Consider the following 18,699-nt stretch of genomic DNA (forward strand, 5'->3'; position numbering starts at 1 on the left):
ACATGAAACTACTAGACTTTCCGTCAACGCAGATCCTTTGGGTTCTGCCTGTTAAAAATTCACTTCAGATATTAAAAGATCTAGTAATTCCCTATAATCTTAGTTTGTGGATAAGTGCTTTATGATGAACATGGTCAAAGGCAGCACTAAATTCTAAACTGACCATTAACAAAACTCGGCCTAATGCTGGTAGCAGGTATTATCTTCAACAAATCTACCAAGATGCATAGAGAGCAGCTTCTCAAAAACCTTAGATAAAACAGGCGTCATTTAAATCAACCTCTATTTTTAGGGTCATGAGGATGGAATTAGTAGCAATGTTTCTCTTTCTCCAGACAGAAGGAAGGCTTGCAAATCCATCTTTCTGAAAATAGTGGTAATCTTAGGAGCAATGAAGTCATGTCTTTTTAAAAAAGAAGGGAAAGACCCTGTTTTGGTTTAAGCTGATGTAACTATCAAGACCCTGAAGGAAATTTTGACTTCTCTAGATATGAAGACCAGTGAACACAACTTAGGCTTTGGAAAGTATGACATAGGCAACACAAGGACTCACCACACTGCTCACAAAGACGTGAGCCAAAAGCTTTGTCTTCTGCTTATGGCAAAATACAGCATTTCCGCCAGCTCCTACAAGGGGAGGCATACTAGAATCAACTCAAAAGAGTGATGATTTAAGGGTAGACCACCACTTATGGTCACCACCCTTTGGAGAGCAAGGCCTTCTTCACACTCTTATTATGAGCTCTCTCATAGACAGCCTGACCTTTACTTCTAAGTTCAATAAAGTCACGCCACTAAAAGTCAACTGATTGTTCCTTCGCAAGCTTTTATGCACCCACCAACTATGGCTTATCTTTAAGATGAAACTTAAGGATTTTAGAAGGAATTCTCCTTTGAGTAATTGTGCTAAGATTATCATTTAATCATTTGAGTAATTGTGCTAAGATGATCATTTAAACACTTAATAATATTCTGACTTCATAAAATATCCCTCCAAGTTAGCTCTATAAGATCATGGTGAATACCATCCCAGTTGGCTGGCATTTCAGGAACAACCTGATCAATTTCCACATTAACCTTAATCAAGTCATGATCAGATTGAGCTCACCAGATAACTTCACAAGATACAGTCCCTTGTGAATACAAGGTTAAGATAGTTGTCAGATTGGTGTGCGCATTCATTTACTAAATGGATGGTTGGTTGTAATCGATATTTAAGAAGAGTAAATTTAACTGACTTAGATTTTTACCTTGCATTGTTTTATGTATTTTGGATATAGTTATTAATATTATACTGTGACATTGGATATGTTTTTTCCAGTGATCAAAATTAACTTCAGTGATTTTCCACTTTGATCAATATAGCCATAGGTAATGTTAACAACCTTGTGTTGAGCAAAAATTCTGAATTGTTTCGGCTCTGTATTTTAAAGTAATTGTAATATTTTTGTGTCATACATTTGATACAAGTACATTATAGTTTAGCGATCTTTTAATGCAACAAAACAAGAAGTAATTGAGATACATACTAATATTGCCAGGTTAAGAATTTTGAGCGAAATTCTATGAAATCATGGGGTATCAGTTTTGATGCTTACTGTACAAAAGCTATGGCACTGTTCAAGATTGAAGAACAATGATGTATTTTGGAGTGGCCTTTTCTTAGAAGGAGTACATACCAGTTTAGTAATTCTCTTCTACATGGCAAGAAAGAACATATCAAAGAGGGCAAGAAGTGTAGGGTGTTTAGTGATGTTAAGTGTGTCAACAGTAAAAGATATGTAATGAATATCCTATACTATTGTAAGTTGGTGAAGACATTGAAAAAAAAATCCATGACAAGAGAGGGACACAAGTCTGCACTGGCCAGCCATAGAAGGGACCTGCACTGGTGGTGCCTTGGACAACCTACTACCTTTCGGTTTCTCCCCACCTAGCTGTCCAGCTTCTTAAACTGCACTCGTTTTTGCATCATCAAAGAAAAGATTCCTTTGCTGAGCCCCGTGAAGTCCAGAAATATTACTAGGTCTCATTAGGCTAAATAATAATAATATTAACCCTTGAACGCCGAGCCTCTATTTACAAAAGTGTCTCGTATGCCAGCGGCGTTCGGGAGTTAGCGCCGAAGCGGAAAAAAAGTTTTTTAAAAAAATCACAGCACGCTTAGTTTTCGAGATTAAGAGTTCATTTATGACTCCTTTTTTGTCATTGCCTAAAGTTTAGTATGCAACCATCAGAAATGAAAAAAAATATCATTATCATATATAAATATTGAAATATATGACAGCGCAAAAAAAAATTTCATATATAATTGTATACAAATCGTGCTGTGATCAAAACGGTTAAAGCTAACGAGTTATTTTTTTTCTTTGTATTGTACACTAAATTGCGATGATTTTGGTATATAACAAATTGTAAAACGATCAAAGCAACACAGAGAAAATATTATCACAAAATGATGCATGAATTTGTAACGCGTGGACATAAAAAAAAGTTTTTTCAAAAATTCACCATAAATTGAAATATTGTGCTAGAGACTTCCCGTTTGTTGCAAAATGAAGGTAATTGATTGAATATTACTAGACTGTAAGTGTTTTAGCTTACAATTGCAGTTTTTGACCATTTCAGTCGAGTTAAAGTTGACCGAAAGTAGAATTTTTTCTATTTATCGTGATTTATATGAAAATATTTCAAAACTGATAAAAGCTACAACCATGAGTAATTTTTTTTTTGTATTCTACATGAAATTGCGCACATTTTCATATAAAACTTTATGTAACAACTAATATAAAACTGTGCAAACATTACGACAAAGTGACGAAAGAATTTCTGAGATGTTCGGCCGAGTTACCGCGCGCAGAGGGAAGGAAAAAGTTTTTTTCAAAAATTCACCATAAATCAAAATATCGTGCTAGAGACTTCCAATTTGTTGCAAAATGAAGGTAAATGGTTGAATATTACTAGAATGTAAGAGTTTTAGCTTACAATTGCATTTTTCGACCATTTCGGTCGAGTTAAAGTTGACTGAAGGTTGAAATTTTGGCACTTATCATGAATTATATGAAAATATTTCAAAACTGATAAAAGCTACAACCATGAGTTATATTTTGTTGTATTCTACATGAAATTGCGCACATTTTCATATGTAAAACTTTATGTAACGACTAATATAAAACGGTGCAAACATTACAACAAGTTACGAAAGAATTTCTGAGATGTTCGGCCGAGTTACCGCGCGGACATAAGGGAAAAGTTTTTTCAAAAATTCACCATCAATTGAAATATTGTGCTAGTGACTTCCAATTTGTTGCAAAATGAAGTTACATGATTGAATATTACTAGATTGTAAGAGTTTTAGCTTACAATTGTGTTTTTCGACCATTTCTGTTGACCGAAGGTTGAAATTTTGGCAGTTATCGTGATTTATATGAAAATATTTCCAAACTGATAAAAGCTATAACCATGGGTTGTTTTTTTGTATTTTACATGAAGTTGCGCACATTTTCATACATAAAACTTTTTGTAATGGCTAATATAAAATGGTGCAAAAATTACGACAAAATGACGAAAGAATTTCTGAAATTTTCGGCCGAGTTACCGCGCGGACGTAAGGAAAAAGTTTTTTTCCAAAAATTCACCATAAGTCGAAATATTGTGCTAGAGACTTCCAATTTGTTGCAAAATGAAGGTAAATGATTGAATATTACTAGAATGTAAGAGTTTTAGCTTACAATTGCGTTTTTAAACCATTTCGGTCGAGTCAAAAGTTGACCGAAGGTTGAAATTTTTGTAGTCGACGTGTGGTGGTACGTCCACTCGTCACCCGACAGACAATTTTAGTCGACTTACGATACGTCCAGTCGGCGTTTAAGGGTTAATAATAAATATAATAATAATTATGATTGCTTATTTTAATAATATAAAGCTGTGTATAAACAGTTTTAGGTTTAGAAATGTAACCCTTAATGGGATATTGGATTATATAAGGACCCATTATAATATATATATTTTGAGCTTATGACTAAAGGGATTTGCTTAAAATTTTTACTTGATACCACTCCACTAATGATAAATTTATTTACTTGAGGAAAACAAAAATTCTATCTCTTAAGTTCATGATTTACATAATACAGTATTGAAAGAAGCAAGCTAACTCTTGATCTGAAAATGGCAAAAATGTCATTGAAAATAAAATGAAATTATAGTAATGAAAAAGGTATTAAAATAGGCCATTTTTCAGTTATTATGCACATACATGTATTATATGTATTTGTCAGTTTACATATACAGTAGTTATACAATGCATATTTCTTATGTTAATATCTTTAAAGTTTTGGTTTGGAATTATTAATTTTTGTAAAGTAATAACTTTTTGTATGTTTCTCTCAGTAATGTTAGTTTTATATAAGTAACTTACCAAGTAGTTACATAGCTATAGTTTCTAACTAGTATGACACTTAAATTCAAAATTCACGGTAACACTTCGATTGTTTAGTGCAGGTGACCAGTACCACCCACTAAGAGCAATACTAGGAATTACTTAGTAGATAACCTCATTCTGTTTCTGTTGTCCTCGATGTAAACATCAGATATTTGCGGCAGCTTTTATAAAACGTAAACATTATATTCACTGCCATCTTTGCCTAGTAGCGTAATAATAAACTTTGCTTTCGCTATCACCTTTACCGAGAAGTATAATAAAATGTAAACATTGCGTTCGCTACAGGATGGATATTTTCTGTAATGACATATATATATCTGCAAGTCTCAAATAATATTTGTTAGGAGTTGAGATTTGTCTGTATGATGGTACTCTGTGTACTTCAAAGAATTAATTAAAATCTTATTACGCTTTCCTTTGCAGAGAACTGAAAAAGTGTAAGGGCAGAATGTAGTAAGGAGAGAAATTGTGTTTATTGTGGTTTCGCTGGGCTTTTGGAAGAATTGACGTTCTTGACAGCTGAGAATCGCTCCGAACGCCAGGACTGCTCACCAGCTCCCAATTTCTTAGCTTACGAGCTACTAGCTTGCTTGACGCCCAGTTGTCTGGTGCCATCTACAATCTAGGACTCTCCCCGCATCCAGTTTTTTCTCTCCTGCTACTAGCCCTTTAATTTTTTCTACTTGCTCCCATGCCTGACTCCCTCACTTCCTTCCCATGCCATTGCCAGTCTTTTGTCTGAGTTAACTGAAGTTAACCTTGTAATAGGGAAGTGTTGTGCAGTGAAGGAGGTGTCTACTCGTCCCCCAATGCTCCTAGACAGAAAATCACTGTCAAACTCCCCTAAACCTTGGAGGAGGCATACTGGAAGTACAAGGGAGGTTGGGGGGTTACACTTGGGTAGTTGCCCCTCAGGGAGTCAGAAGGGGTTTTGCCCCGGGGTAGTTACCTCTCAGTTGAGCCTGCTGTCCGCAGGTTCTCAACGGATAGCCATTGGAAAGGCATCCATAGGGTTGAGCTTTTTTTGTCCTTTAGTGATACGGATCCCAGTGTGAACAGTTACCGATCCCAGTGTGGACAAGGGGCACCAACAGTGTTTTTCTTGATCCCAGTGTGGACAGATACAGATCCCAGTGTAGATATTGTGGTGTTGATGGTGCTTTTAGGGCATATCTCAGCCTTTGACGAGGCATATCTCCCAGTTGTGGAGCGCCAGTAATTGGCATCAAACGATCTTCCAATGTGACCCCCCAGCAGTGCCAGAGTGGACAGAGTCCGAGTGCCTGGTGTCTGAGCATCCACCTGTATCCCAGTGTCTGCGTGTCCACCTTCGAGTGCCCAGTGTCTGAGCGCCGAGTGTCCCAGCATCCGATCGTCCACCTGTCCATTTGGCACCAGCTGTCAGGCATCCGGCACCATCTGTCAGGCATCTGGCGCCAGCTGTCAGGCATCCGGTGCCAACTTGCTAGGGCCCAGCACCAGTTCCTCTTTGGCTCGGTGCCTGACTTTTTAAGAACATGTTTTCGTTCTGCCTTGTGCGCCAATTCCAATTACACAGGGACCAAGTCTGTCCCCGGACAAGGACATCTGCATCCGAGTTTTTAGGCTTGTTAGTGGAAGCTTCCTCCTGTGGTTCTTTCCTAGAAGTTTTTCAAGACTGAATCTGGGCTTTTGTTTAAAGGAGCAAGACAAGTGTCTTTTGTCCTTCCTCCCTTTAGTGCCTAGATGGGTTCAGGCCTTCTTGTCAAGTTTATTGGAAGCCATAATTTTCTTGACTGATAGCAGGAGCACTGGCTAGAGTCCTCTTTTGGATTTTCCATCTCTTGGAATTTCGGGCTTTTCCGTTTGTCATAGAATCACTGCCGCTCTCAGATGGTCCGAATTCTAGCCCCTTTTCCCTTCCTTGCTTGCTTGGTTGGACAGTCTTTATATGAGGTTTTTCTTTTGCAACTCGTCCTCCAGTTCTCATCTAATTCCGAGGTTTCTGGCGAAGACTGAAAACGCAGTACAATTCTTTATAGTCACTGCAGATATTCATGTTAATGAGCCGTACTCCGCTTCCTGTCAAGTGGTAAGGAAGCTAGCTTCTCATGTCCTTATTGCAGTTCCGCTCTTTGTTGAACAACCTTAATTGGGCTCCAAACAGAAGTGCCTTGCATCTTCTCAGACCTGTTTTCCTGTGCACTGCCCAATTCTTGAACACCTGGGTCCATTCCTGAGCTCTTGGTGCCAACTTCCTAGCATATGGCGCCGTCTGCCGAGTGCCTGGCACTTGTTCTAGAGCTCAACAATATCTTTCTAGTGCTTGAATGCCTAACTTCCGCTCACAGTGCCCAGGCTTTTGTGGTTATGGAATTCTTCAAGCCTTTCATAACTATTCCAGATATTATTTTCCACCACGAACAGTTCCGTATGTTATCGTTCTGTATGAAGGTGTTGTCAAAGACACAAGGCGTTATGAAGTTCAGTAATGTCGAGTCCGCACGGATGTCGACATGTCTTCATGGTTGTCTTAGAGTCCACAAAGTTGGCTGCTAGTCTGCAAAGTTGTCTGCGATTCTGCACATGGATCTACAAGTTCGCTCATTTCTCTGTGAGTCCGCATGGTCATCAGCAAAAGGCATGTCTCACAGCCCCCTTTTTTTTACTCCGATTAGAAGACAAAGTTCAATAGAGACAAACCAGACAGCCCCTTCCTTCAATCTTCATGGCTATTAAATGAAAACCTTAGAGATGCAGGAAGCACCCTTCCTTGTCTCCGTCAGACTCTGGGAGTATCTTAGGCCCATCTTACGGGACAGGGTCTTCCCAGCTTGAGGATCTGTGATCAGCCTCTTTACAGCGCAAGTCTTCTATGGAGTCTTCGCTCCTCTTGTATTTGACTTTGTATTTTCAGGATATGAATATCAGTCCTCACCTGGATGACTGACTTCTTCAATCCCCTTTGATGGAAGTGCTCAAAGGTTTTTTGATCTCAAGTCCATCTGGGACGGAAACTCAGCCAGACACCTTTGTTTTTTCTCACAGCCCCAAATCAAGTCTGAACTACGGTGGTAGCTGTTCAAACATTTACTTTTGGAAGGGAAGTTCATTCATCCTAGTTTACAATGTCTCAGATTGAGGTTGGGGAGCCCTCTTGAGGAACCGGGGATTTTCCAGGACGTGGTCCCCAGATGGACGGATCCTTCACTTCTTTCTCGTAGAGCTAGAAGTTTTTCACGTGAAGTTCAATCCCTTTTTGACCTTAGTACACTCCTGGACTGTGGTAGCCATTCAGACAAGACCACAGTTCTAACATATTTTTGTAGCAGGAGCTGTCCCATGTCTCCCTGCCTCCAAATAGTAAGAATCCTCTTTTGCAGAAAGATCATAAAGTCTTCTAGTCACTATGTTCATTCAAGAACTAAAGTTGTAGCAGATGCACTGAGCTGTCAGAAGCACGTTGTTTTCATCATGGACCTTCGATCCCCTGGTTTCCAGGATTTATGGAATCTATGGGCACTCCCTTTTTGAACCTGTTTGCCCCTTCAAGGAAACTTTGTCTTCCTCTTTTTTGTTGTCCATACATCCCTATTGCATGTGCAACAAACACCATGCTACAGACCGGTCCATCGGACCTCCTCTCGTCACAAACTTCATCACACTCAAGGAGAAGCTACGCAAGCTTTGGGCAAACTGCAAGTTGTGTTAACATCTTAGCCCTATTCTACCCATGTCATGGTTCCCGAACCTGCTCGATTGTCGGTGGACTCCTACGAGATCCTCCCCCAATTGTGTCTTCTCAGACAACCTCGCCTCAAGAGATCTACCAAAGTGGTCTGCTCTTGCCCTGACAGGCTCCAAACTCTGGAGGCTTGTCAATTGAAGAGTCTTTTCTAGATGTACTGAAGCGGCTATTGCAAGACGTAGAAGTCATCTTCTCACTTTGTCTGTCAGGCTTAAGGGGCGATTTTCCGAAGATGGTGTCTCATGCACTGTTTCTTCTGTTGAGACGTCCATGACCTCTTTGCGAATTACCCCATTTCTTGCCAAGGAAACCTGGAATCTTGTATTCCACCATTTAGGGGTATAGAGACTCGGTTCTTTTGTCACCCGTATCTCAGTGACCTTTCAAGTCCTTGGCACATCCAAGCAAAGAAGAAGGAGACGTGGGTTGCTCATTTTCCCTGGATTTTAGCCAAGAACAAGGACCCATCCAAGTCCTGGATCCATTTCTTTCTCCCTTAAGAATTTTATGGACAACCTTGACTTCCAGGAGTGCCAGACAGCACCTGAGCTCATAGTTCATCTGGCACCCAACTCTCCTGCCCCAACCACAGCCTGGCGCCAGCTTATACTCTGAGCGCCCAGAAGCTCTCACTAGCCTAATGGACTTTATTTTCTGAGACATACTCAGATTTAGGAGAGCATTTTCCTCATATTAAGTGAAAGCTAAAGCCATCAGAACAGCTTCTACCTCATTAGCTTTCAGGCACTACTTGTCCCTTGTGTCCATTCTATAATTGTCCTTCTGGAAGTGTAATCGATCTTCACTTCTCACTGTTTTCAGGAAGTGAAGCAGAGTTAAAATTTGGCAGTACTTTGCAGTTATTAGTAACTGGCATGGTATCATGGAAGGAAGCATAAGATTTTCTCTTACTATCTCTTCACCTTGTAGTAAGGTGCCAAGTTGTAGGGAGCTGAAGGGGTACAAGGTACCTGGAACACCCACCGCTCTCAGTGGATGGGTTGTGGTTTTTATTTCAGTGTAGGTGACAGTGTTATCTGGTTGTTTTTATTGTAGTACTAAGCCCAGGGCAAGGGCGCTTGTTTTTTATTATATAATGCCTTGGCGGCCCTCAGAGTACTCTTCGGCTGCAAAGCTCCCACTGAAGAGAGATGACTTTAGCTTTCCCACCATGCCATCGCAGGTTAAGTTGAGCACCAACCAGAGGCAGTTTCTACTGCAGGTTCTACTAACAAGGAATGACAAGCATTGTATTCAATGCTAGAACTTTTCTGTTTCTAATTCATTACATGACTTAATGTTTGGAATAATATACTGTATGTCCATGTATCCCACCTCCTTTCAATGTGGGATTCAGATATGCAATTACTTGGTAAGTCACTTTTATAAAAATGACATTTTTCTAATAAAATAAAGTTTTATATATACATACCAAGTAATTACATGATCGGAGCCCTCCCTCCTCCCTCCTGATGGACATAAGCATAAACAGAATGAGGTTATCTTCTGAGTCGTTCCTAGTATTGCCATTAGTGGGCGATACTGGTCACCTGCACTAAACAATCGAAGCGTTACCGCAAATTTTGAATTTAAGCTGTCATACTAGTTAGAAACTATAGCTATGTAATTACTTGGTAAGTATATATAAAACTTTATTTTATTATAAAAATGCCATTTTTCCATTTTCAGTTATCTGGTTAGTCAAGGAAACTATTGAGAGGGTAACTTGTGTGAAATCTTGGTGTGAGAGGTCATGAACTTTGATGCTTGGTGCCTGAGGTGTTTTAAAATGAGCTCAAGAATTATCTGTAAATCTGTCACAAATTTTGTCCAAAAAAGTTTATCCAAACATTACTTTCGTTTTGTCGTATGGGTGAAAATGGGACTTTATGCTGTTGGCCCTCTGCAGTTTACAAGATTATGAATACTTAGCATAAACATCTTTATTTTTTATTGTTAATTTTTTCATTAAGGATGAAATTAATGTAAACCTTCTAGGAATCTAGAAAATCTGGACTCACCAGCATGGTTAATCAGACTTATACAGTATATGGTATTAATAATTTGTGAAGAGTACAGTTTGCCTCTGTTTATTTTTTCAGACAGGTGGTGCTTCTATGGATAGGTATTTTAGACGTGTTATTTCCCTTGGATTTTAGCCAAGAACAAGGACCCATTCATGTCCTAGATCTGTTTCTTTCTCCCTTAAGAATTTTATGGACATCCTTGACTTCCTGGAGTGCCAGACAGAACCCTGCTCTCCTGGTGCCAACCACAGCCTGGCACCAGTTTTTTACTCTGAATGTCTAGCTCTCCTGGCCCCAGCTTATACTCTGAGCACCCAGAAGCACTCACTAGCTCTGAGAAAGACTAGAGAGCTCTCTGTCTAGCTGGAATGTTCAGGTATTACCTGAAAGGGACTGAAAGTTCAAGACCATCCATACCCCTAGGATGTTATGACAAGAGCTCATCTCACCCTCTGATTAGATTGTCTTGTCCTTTATCCTAATGGACTTTATTTTCTGAGACACTCTGTGATTTAGGAGAGCATTTTCCTCATATTAAGTGAAAACTAAAGACATCAGAACAGCCTCTGCCTCATTAGTTTTCGGGTACTACATGTCCCTAACATCCATTTTACAATCGTCCTTCTGGAAGTGTAATCAATCTTCACTTCTCACTGTTTTCATGAAATGAAGCAGTGTTGAAATTTGGCAGTACCTTGCATTTATTAATAACTGGCATGATATCATGGAAGGAAGCATAGGATTTTCTCCTACTGTCTCTTCACCTTGTAGTAAGGTGTCAAGTTTTAGGGAGCCGAAGGGGTACAAGGTACCTGGAGCACCCACCACTCTCAGTGGATGGGTTGTGGTTTTTATTTCAGTATAGGTGACAAGTGTTAACTGGCTGTTTATTTGTGGTGCTATGCCCAGGGCAAGGGCACTCGTTTTTTATTATGTAATGCTTTGGCAGCCCTCAGAGTATTAATCAGCTGCAAAGCTCCCATTGAGGTAGAGATGACTCTCGGCTTTACTGCCGCACCATTGCAGGTTAAGTTGAGCACCAGCCAGAGGCAGTTTCTACTGCAGGCTCTTTTAACCAACAAGGGATGACAAGCTTTGTATTCAGTGCTAGCAACTTTTCTATTTCTAATTCATTACATGACGTAATGTTTTGTTATATGTCCATGTATCCCACCTACTTTCAGTGTGGGATTCAGCTATGTAATTACTTGGTAAGTTACTATTATAAAAATGACATTTTTCTAATAAAATAAAGTTTTATATATACTTACCAAGTAATTACATGATCGGAGCCCTCCCTCCTCCCCTCTGATGGACATAAGCATAAACAGAATGAGGTTATCTGCTAAGTCGTTCCTAGTATTGCCATTAGTGGGCGGTGCATTAAACAATCAGTGTTACTGTGAATTTTGAATTTAAGCTGTTGTACTAGTTAGGAACTATAGTTATGTAATTACTTGGTAAGTATATATAAAACTTATTTTATTATAAAAATGTCATTTTTCCATTTTCAGTTATCTGGTTAGTCAAGGAAACTATTGAGTGGGTAACTTGTGTGAAATCTTGGTGTGAGAGGCCATGAACTTTGGTGGTTGGTGCCTGAGGTGTTTTAAAATGAGCTCAGGAATTATCTGTAAATCTGTCAAAAACTTTTTTAACTGGAATACTGTAGTTTATGCTTATTTAGATATTAAATTGTCCAAAAAAGTGCATCCAAACATTAATTTTTGTTTTGCTTTTGTTTTATGGGTGAAAATGCTCTTGGCCCTCTGCAGTTTACAAGATTATGAATACTTAGCATAAACTTTATTTTTTATTATTAATTTTTTTTATTGAGGATGAAATTAACAAACCTTCAAGGAGTCTAGAAAATCTGGACTCGCTGGTGTGGTTAATCAAACTTATACAATGTATGGTATTAATAATTTGTGAAGAGTACAGTTTGCTTCTGTTTATTTTTTCAGACATGTGGTGCTTCTATGGATAGGTATTTTAGCATTACTCATTGTGTGGACCATATGGAACTTCTACATTGACCCTCATACCTTCAAGTAAGAAAACTTTTAAATGTTGACACATCGAAAATTGTAGTACAGTGTTAGACAATTGTATACACTTAAATAATTATATTTGATTCAGAAGTCAGTGAGACAGGTCATCAGTTGGCCCTGACCTAAATGAAGCTTTGATGGAGCAAGGAAAAAATGGAGAAAGAGAGATTTTGGAGCCTAACCCAAAAGAATTATCAAACTATTTTCAAGAACTTATTGTTTTGTGATGGGATTTGTTTTCACTCCATCTATAACTCCTTGCACATTGTTCTTCATTGTTAACAGCCTGTGTCATCCATATGCAGAGTAGAAATAGTGTTTTAATCTTTAAAAAGGTATTGCAAGCACAACCAAAAAGGTATTTATCATGTTGGATACTTCTGCTAGAGCAGAAAAGTGATTTGATAATTTTATGAGAACATTGCTGACTGTGAAATAATACTGCTAGAGCAGAAAAGTATAATTTGATAATTTTATGAGAACTACATTGCTGACTGTGAAATACCAAAAGAAATATTTTTAGATATTTGTTTATGCACGAGTCATTCATGCCTTTGATCACTATAACTATGTTTAACACGTTAACCACCATATGTACCATCGGTGGTACATTGTAAATAAGACTTAAAGGCCATGTGTACCACTGTTGGTACAGTTTTGGATTTTTATGATTTTTTTATTTTCATTTTATACAAGTATATAAATGGGTTAGAAATACTATAAAATGCATGCAAATCAAAGTTTAATAATTGAATTTCATAAAAGTAAAAAAATAAAAGCAACCTTCCTGAAATATAAAGGAAAAAAGTTTATGTCGAATTCATGATAATGTGACCATGTTTAAAAGTAAGCAAAAAAGTACAATTTTTCAAAAATGTTTTGAATATCAACTTTTTATGGGCTGAAAATCATGAGTATATCAATACGACACATTTTGAGATACATCCTAGTAACATTAGAACTCCTCTGAACGCATTCGTTCAAAGCATGAAGGACATGAATGCGGCTTGCCTTCACATTGACCACATACTGTCTTTACTTTCATGGATTTATGTGCTGCAACTTGGCTTCCTTCATTTTTATTAAGCATCTCATAACATCCTCTGCAACTTTTCCTCACTTCTCTACATTACCCTTCCAACTCAGTCAAAACATGAACTGATCTTTTTTCCCCCAATGGGTGAAAACTCTTTTCCAGTCTTTATATCTTCAGTTTCTCTACCTGTCAAAAGTGAGAGCACTACAAATTCACAAAATTTTTACATTGAAATTGATTGGTTTTTGTGAAATTTGTTGAATAGTGTATGGGCACTGACTGCTGCTGTTCCAAGAAGTTCGAAAGCCCCTTTCTTGTACCACCTTTCTAATGTTTTATACATACAAAGTTTCTGGGGGAGAACAAAGCATCTTGCCATACAGTATTTACATTTGATTCAGGTGATTGTTGTTTGATTTCTGTCATATCAGCCCCTGATGGCAAAATACCACCATCCTCTGATTCCCTATACTGTAGCTAACTAATTTCTTCATCTTCTAAATAAAACCAGATTCACTTGGGAAGGAAACTGAATTTTCATCTGATGGTGATTCTGCATGGACATAAAAATTTTGTAGTTTTTAAATACCGATTTACGTAGACACTTTCGTACTGAGCAGAATTTCCTTCATCCGTACATAATGCAGGCTTTCTACATTAAAATTTACATATATATATATATATATATATATATATATATATATATATATATATATATATATATATATATAGTTGTGTGTGTGTGTATATATTTATATATGTATATATATATATATACAGGCAGTCCCCGGTTTACGATGCGGGCTCCGTTCATACGCCGCGTCGTAGTTTCAAAATTGTTGTAAACCAAAAATTCGTTGAAAATCGTCAAAAATCCTAAGAAAACCTTACTTTTAATGCTCTGGGTGTATTGGAAATTATGTAAACTGCATTTTTATTGAGTCTTTCATCAAAAAACCTTTGAATTTTTATTATTCTGCCGTTTTGGAGACATATTTCTTCTGTCAGATTACGATGCTTCGTAACCCTGGAACATGCATCGTAAACCAGGAAATAATTTCTGATGAATATATGTGAAAAGCGTCAGTAACCTCGAATGTCAGTAAAGTCGGACCCGTCAGAAACCTGATATATACTGTATATATATATATATATATATATATATATATATATATATATATATATATATATATATATATATATATATATATATAAAATTTTAATGTAGAAAGTATGCATTACATATGGACAAAGGAAATTCTCTTCAGTAAGAAAGTGTCTATGTAAATCAGTAATTAAAAACTGCAAAACAAATCAAGTGGCAAAAATATTAAGGTTTTACCCTGTCATGTTTTAATTTGTTTTTATATATTGCAACCCTGAAATCAATGCATAATTTGCCAGAATGATTAATTAATTTGTTTCTATCCTCTATATATATATATATATATATATATATATATATATATATATATATATATATATATATATATATAAAAGTAAAATGCCTTGTAAAATAAAGTTAACAATTAGTGGGTTGTTATAGTAAAATGTACCAATTAGTTATAGTGTGTACCACCTGTGAACAAAGGAGAAAACATATGAAAGACATGCAACAAGCATTGCCACTTGAGCCACCAGTGTCCAATTTATCTTTGAGCCACCGGTGGCTTATTTGGCGTTAGAGGAACAAAAATGTATGTAGATCGCTTTATGAGCCCCATGTGTCTCATGGATTTTACACTCTCTTACCCTTCTACTCTACCAAACAACTGACCAGTGTCATCCCATAATCACTGTCAGCAATGAGCTGGGAAGGAGAGGGCTATGGCGTCATGGCACCAGGAGGAAAATGTCAAATTGCTGTATGGCGGTTAACTTGTTAAAACAGCAGTTGGGTTGAAGTAGGTTTATCAGAATTAATCAGTGTTATTTTGAGGAACACAGAATAACCTATGAAACATAAAAGTCCCTGTAAATGTGTAGCTGTATCACTCATTTGTCATTTTATTAGATTTTAAAGCTGGTAAAAATGTCCAAAATGATTTAATATGGTAGTAGCATAGTGTGTGTCTCTTAGGTTTGTCCTCTTTAGGACTGAGTCTGGCTCATTTCAAATTTAATTACAAGTTTGCTTGGATAATAAGGATCATAAAGATTACAGTACAATAATGTATCCTTACAAGATGAGAGGTAAGAGTATTTTTAAGCATCAAAAGTAAGAGAAACTGTCCTTGAAAGAGTATAATAATTTTGATAAAACGTTTCTTCTTTGTATTTTATCTTTGTTCATTGAAGTAACAAGGTTTCTATTCTCTACAGTAATTTTTCTTTATACATCTTCAGAGTGGATTCCAAGGATATTGAGCGTCGTCGTGACCACTGGAGCCAAGTTAGGTTAATTGAGACTAAACTTAGCCCCTCAGAGTCAAGATTCATTCCTCAGTTTTTCTTAGATAAACTGAGTCAAATTACTAGCAAAGAGGATTGATCCTGGTATGGTTTCTAAGGTCAGAATCAATTTGAATTGATTGACATGTTTTGAAAATGAAGTCCTGCACTCCAGGGTAAGTGACAAATGATGACAAGTCAAAACTATGGTTGTTAGATTCTCACTGGATTTGATGAGAGTATGAACTTTTTAGTGGTTGTTTTATACTTGCTATGTGTACGATAGTGGATGAAGTTGTTTTTAATGCAAAACTTACTGGATTTGTACACAAGTAGTCAACTAGAACCAGAACAAAAGTGTTGATCTTTTGGTCTTTAAAGGCGCCTCTGTCAGCATGAAGAAGTATGCGAGAGGCAGGTGAAGACTGGTTTACCTAAGGCAAGAATTGTTCAGTGTTCCAAGGAAGGATAAAGTAAGAATAGAGTTGTTGAAATGATGAAAGCTGTTAATGTTTTGCTAGTTTGTTAGGAGAGTTAATGAAGTTGTTTTTACTTGGAATGGTGTATTGTGCATTCCAACACTCAGTATACACCTACTCATTTTGCAAAAGCCTTGAACCAAAGAATTATAGTGGTTTGTTGACTATCCAGTGTAAAGTGACACCAAAATAATGGTTTTAATGCTGGCAATGAACAGTACTCAGTAAAAGCCTGTGCATAGACTTGTCTTCCTAACTTCCTCTATTTGTATTGTTGGTATCTTTGGCTAATGTAGTATACACTTGAATGGAGTTGAGAAAATCCGTGTATATAACATCATTTATTTATTTAAGAAATTTGAACTTTCTCCAATTAAGTACTTTACAACAGAGCTTGTCTTCACATGTATTGTGTTAGTAGCTTGCACAGTACAAGTACTAAGTATGAATATCAAGTGTTGCATCTAGAACTTCATAATCATCTATTATTATTATTTTTATTAGTATTATTATTATAACATCATTAGACAATTTATCCAGGGCACTGAGTTAAGGTTTTTACCTCCCCTAAAATATTTAACCTGACTGAATTGCATTTCTAGACGTTATTTGCTTGAAAGATTAGTTTTGGAGTGAGATGATAAAATCAGATGACAACAAAGGTAAAGGAGCTGGACATTAGGTGGAAGAGACCAGAGGGAGTAAATGACAAATAAAAGGCAGAAGCCAGTAAAGATGGTTATCAAAGGGACATTGCAAAACACTTCTACCCCATTGTAAGTTGCCTTCTTCTGGTTTATAGATACACTGTACTGCTTTGGACATTAATCCCAAGTTTTTGTAGTGGATGCCAACCACAGAAGAGTCATGCACAAAGTACTTTTTTTGTTTGACTCCTGGCTGTATTGCTCTCTTGCTTTGCATTGGTTTTTATGCCTCTCTTCCTGTCTAGCTGTCCAGTATCCTCAGCTTTATCCTGCTCCAGTTCTCACCTCATGTCTAAGGTGTTATCTTTTAAGATTAGCTCTGACAAAGTCTGGAAATTACTTGATGTTATGGTTAATAATTTTTCTTGGAAATTTTGTGATTGTCACCACTACTCTGCAATCATACACGTCTGCCCCCTTCTGGAGTGTGGTATTATGTACCTTCCACTTTGTTTTTGGAATCCGTAATATGCCTTTGTATAGGAGACAAGCTTGTCATCATCAAGAAAGGAAGCCTGTTCTCACATTATGAGGTGAGCCTACCATTGTCACCTCTACCAACTTGGACACTGGGTTGTTAGTCATAAATCTGTCTCTATGCGTGTTTAGTAGGAACTATGATACAGTTCAGGTTCTGTATACAGCTTGACTTGATGAACCATTTTATGATGAATCCTTTCCTTGCTTAAGCATTTTGAGTATTGTGCATCTATTCCTCTCATCCTTTCACTGGTGAGTCTTATGTTTAGTTAGGAGTTTTGTCGTTGTATTGGTTTAGGAAAACTGCAAAACTATGTTAGAATCTGGAATTTTTTTTACACAAGGTTGAGGAGCAGTTAGTTAAAAGAGTGATAGATTTTGAAATACTAGATGGATGAAAACCGGTAGGAAGGTTGGATGTAAAAATGTAAAGGAACTCGGTGGCGGTTATGGTATTGCAGTGATTTTGTCAGATATCTAATATTAGCAGTAGACCTCTGTTTTACATGGAGTATCCACCTCTCAGGACCTCTCTTTTACATGGAGTATCCACCTCTCAGGAAGGCAAGTAAGTAGTGGCTTTTCTCAGTGTACGGGGTCATTTTAGTCTTTTTCCATCAGCTACCAGTTGGCAGGTTTTGATAGTAGACAGTACTCTCTGCTGCAATGGAAGGTTAAAGGCTTTTGTAAAATAATGGTTGTATACCAAGGAACTGTGTTTTTAAATACTTTAGAATTTTGTAAGAAGTGGTGATGAAATTCCTTGCATTTAGAAGTGTTTTGTACTCAAAGTGATGTTGAGTCACAAGTTCAAGAAACTGGAATTATGTAAGTGACATGACTTACATGTGTGAGGGTAGAATATTATACTGGTGATAAGAGAGGACATTTATATTAGAGTAATTCTTCTTTTATGGATTGAGAGTTTTTGTAAGCTATTTCAGTTATTTTTTTTTTTTATACTTTTGGTCTTTTATTTTTTGTTAAAACTTGCTGTTAGTCACCTTTGGAAAGTTGCCTTCAATAAGAGGTATGTGTATGCACGTAACTGATCAATTGATTCTTTGTTTTTGTACAAACTTGAGGATCACTCAAATAGGAAGATCCATAATAACTTATGAGCGTGCAAGTCATGTCACAGATATTACAACATGATCAGAAGTTTGGTCAAGTTCCACACTTTTTTATAACATATATGTATATAATATATATATATATATATATCTGGATACATAGATAGAAAACTATATAAAAATATTCTGTATATATCCTGAATTGCTCATAAGGTGATCTTAAGTCTTAAATGATAAAAACTATGGAAGCATCACTGACAGTGATGCTGTATGTTACAAGACGATGA

The 18,699-nt window shown here is 37.1% G+C and overlaps 1 protein-coding gene across 2 annotated transcripts in view; it reads left to right on the forward strand.

Moving 5' to 3' along the window:
* LOC136827958 (phosphatidylserine synthase 2-like) overlaps nt 1-18,347 on the forward strand; it is a 117,521-nt gene extending 99,174 nt beyond the window's left edge. For both annotated transcript variants that reach the window (XM_067085521.1, XM_067085522.1), the window contains exons 11-12: nt 12,160-12,246; nt 15,629-18,347. In XM_067085521.1, coding sequence (XP_066941622.1) covers nt 12,160-12,246; nt 15,629-15,773 — 232 coding nt within the window. In that variant the 3' untranslated portion in view covers nt 15,774-18,347. The remainder of the gene's footprint in view (nt 1-12,159; nt 12,247-15,628) is intronic.
* The last annotated feature ends 352 nt before the right edge of the window (nt 18,348-18,699 follow it).

This window comes from Macrobrachium rosenbergii, chromosome 42 (assembly GCF_040412425.1).
Source record: "Macrobrachium rosenbergii isolate ZJJX-2024 chromosome 42, ASM4041242v1, whole genome shotgun sequence".
Classification (NCBI taxonomy): domain Eukaryota; kingdom Metazoa; phylum Arthropoda; class Malacostraca; order Decapoda; family Palaemonidae; genus Macrobrachium; species Macrobrachium rosenbergii.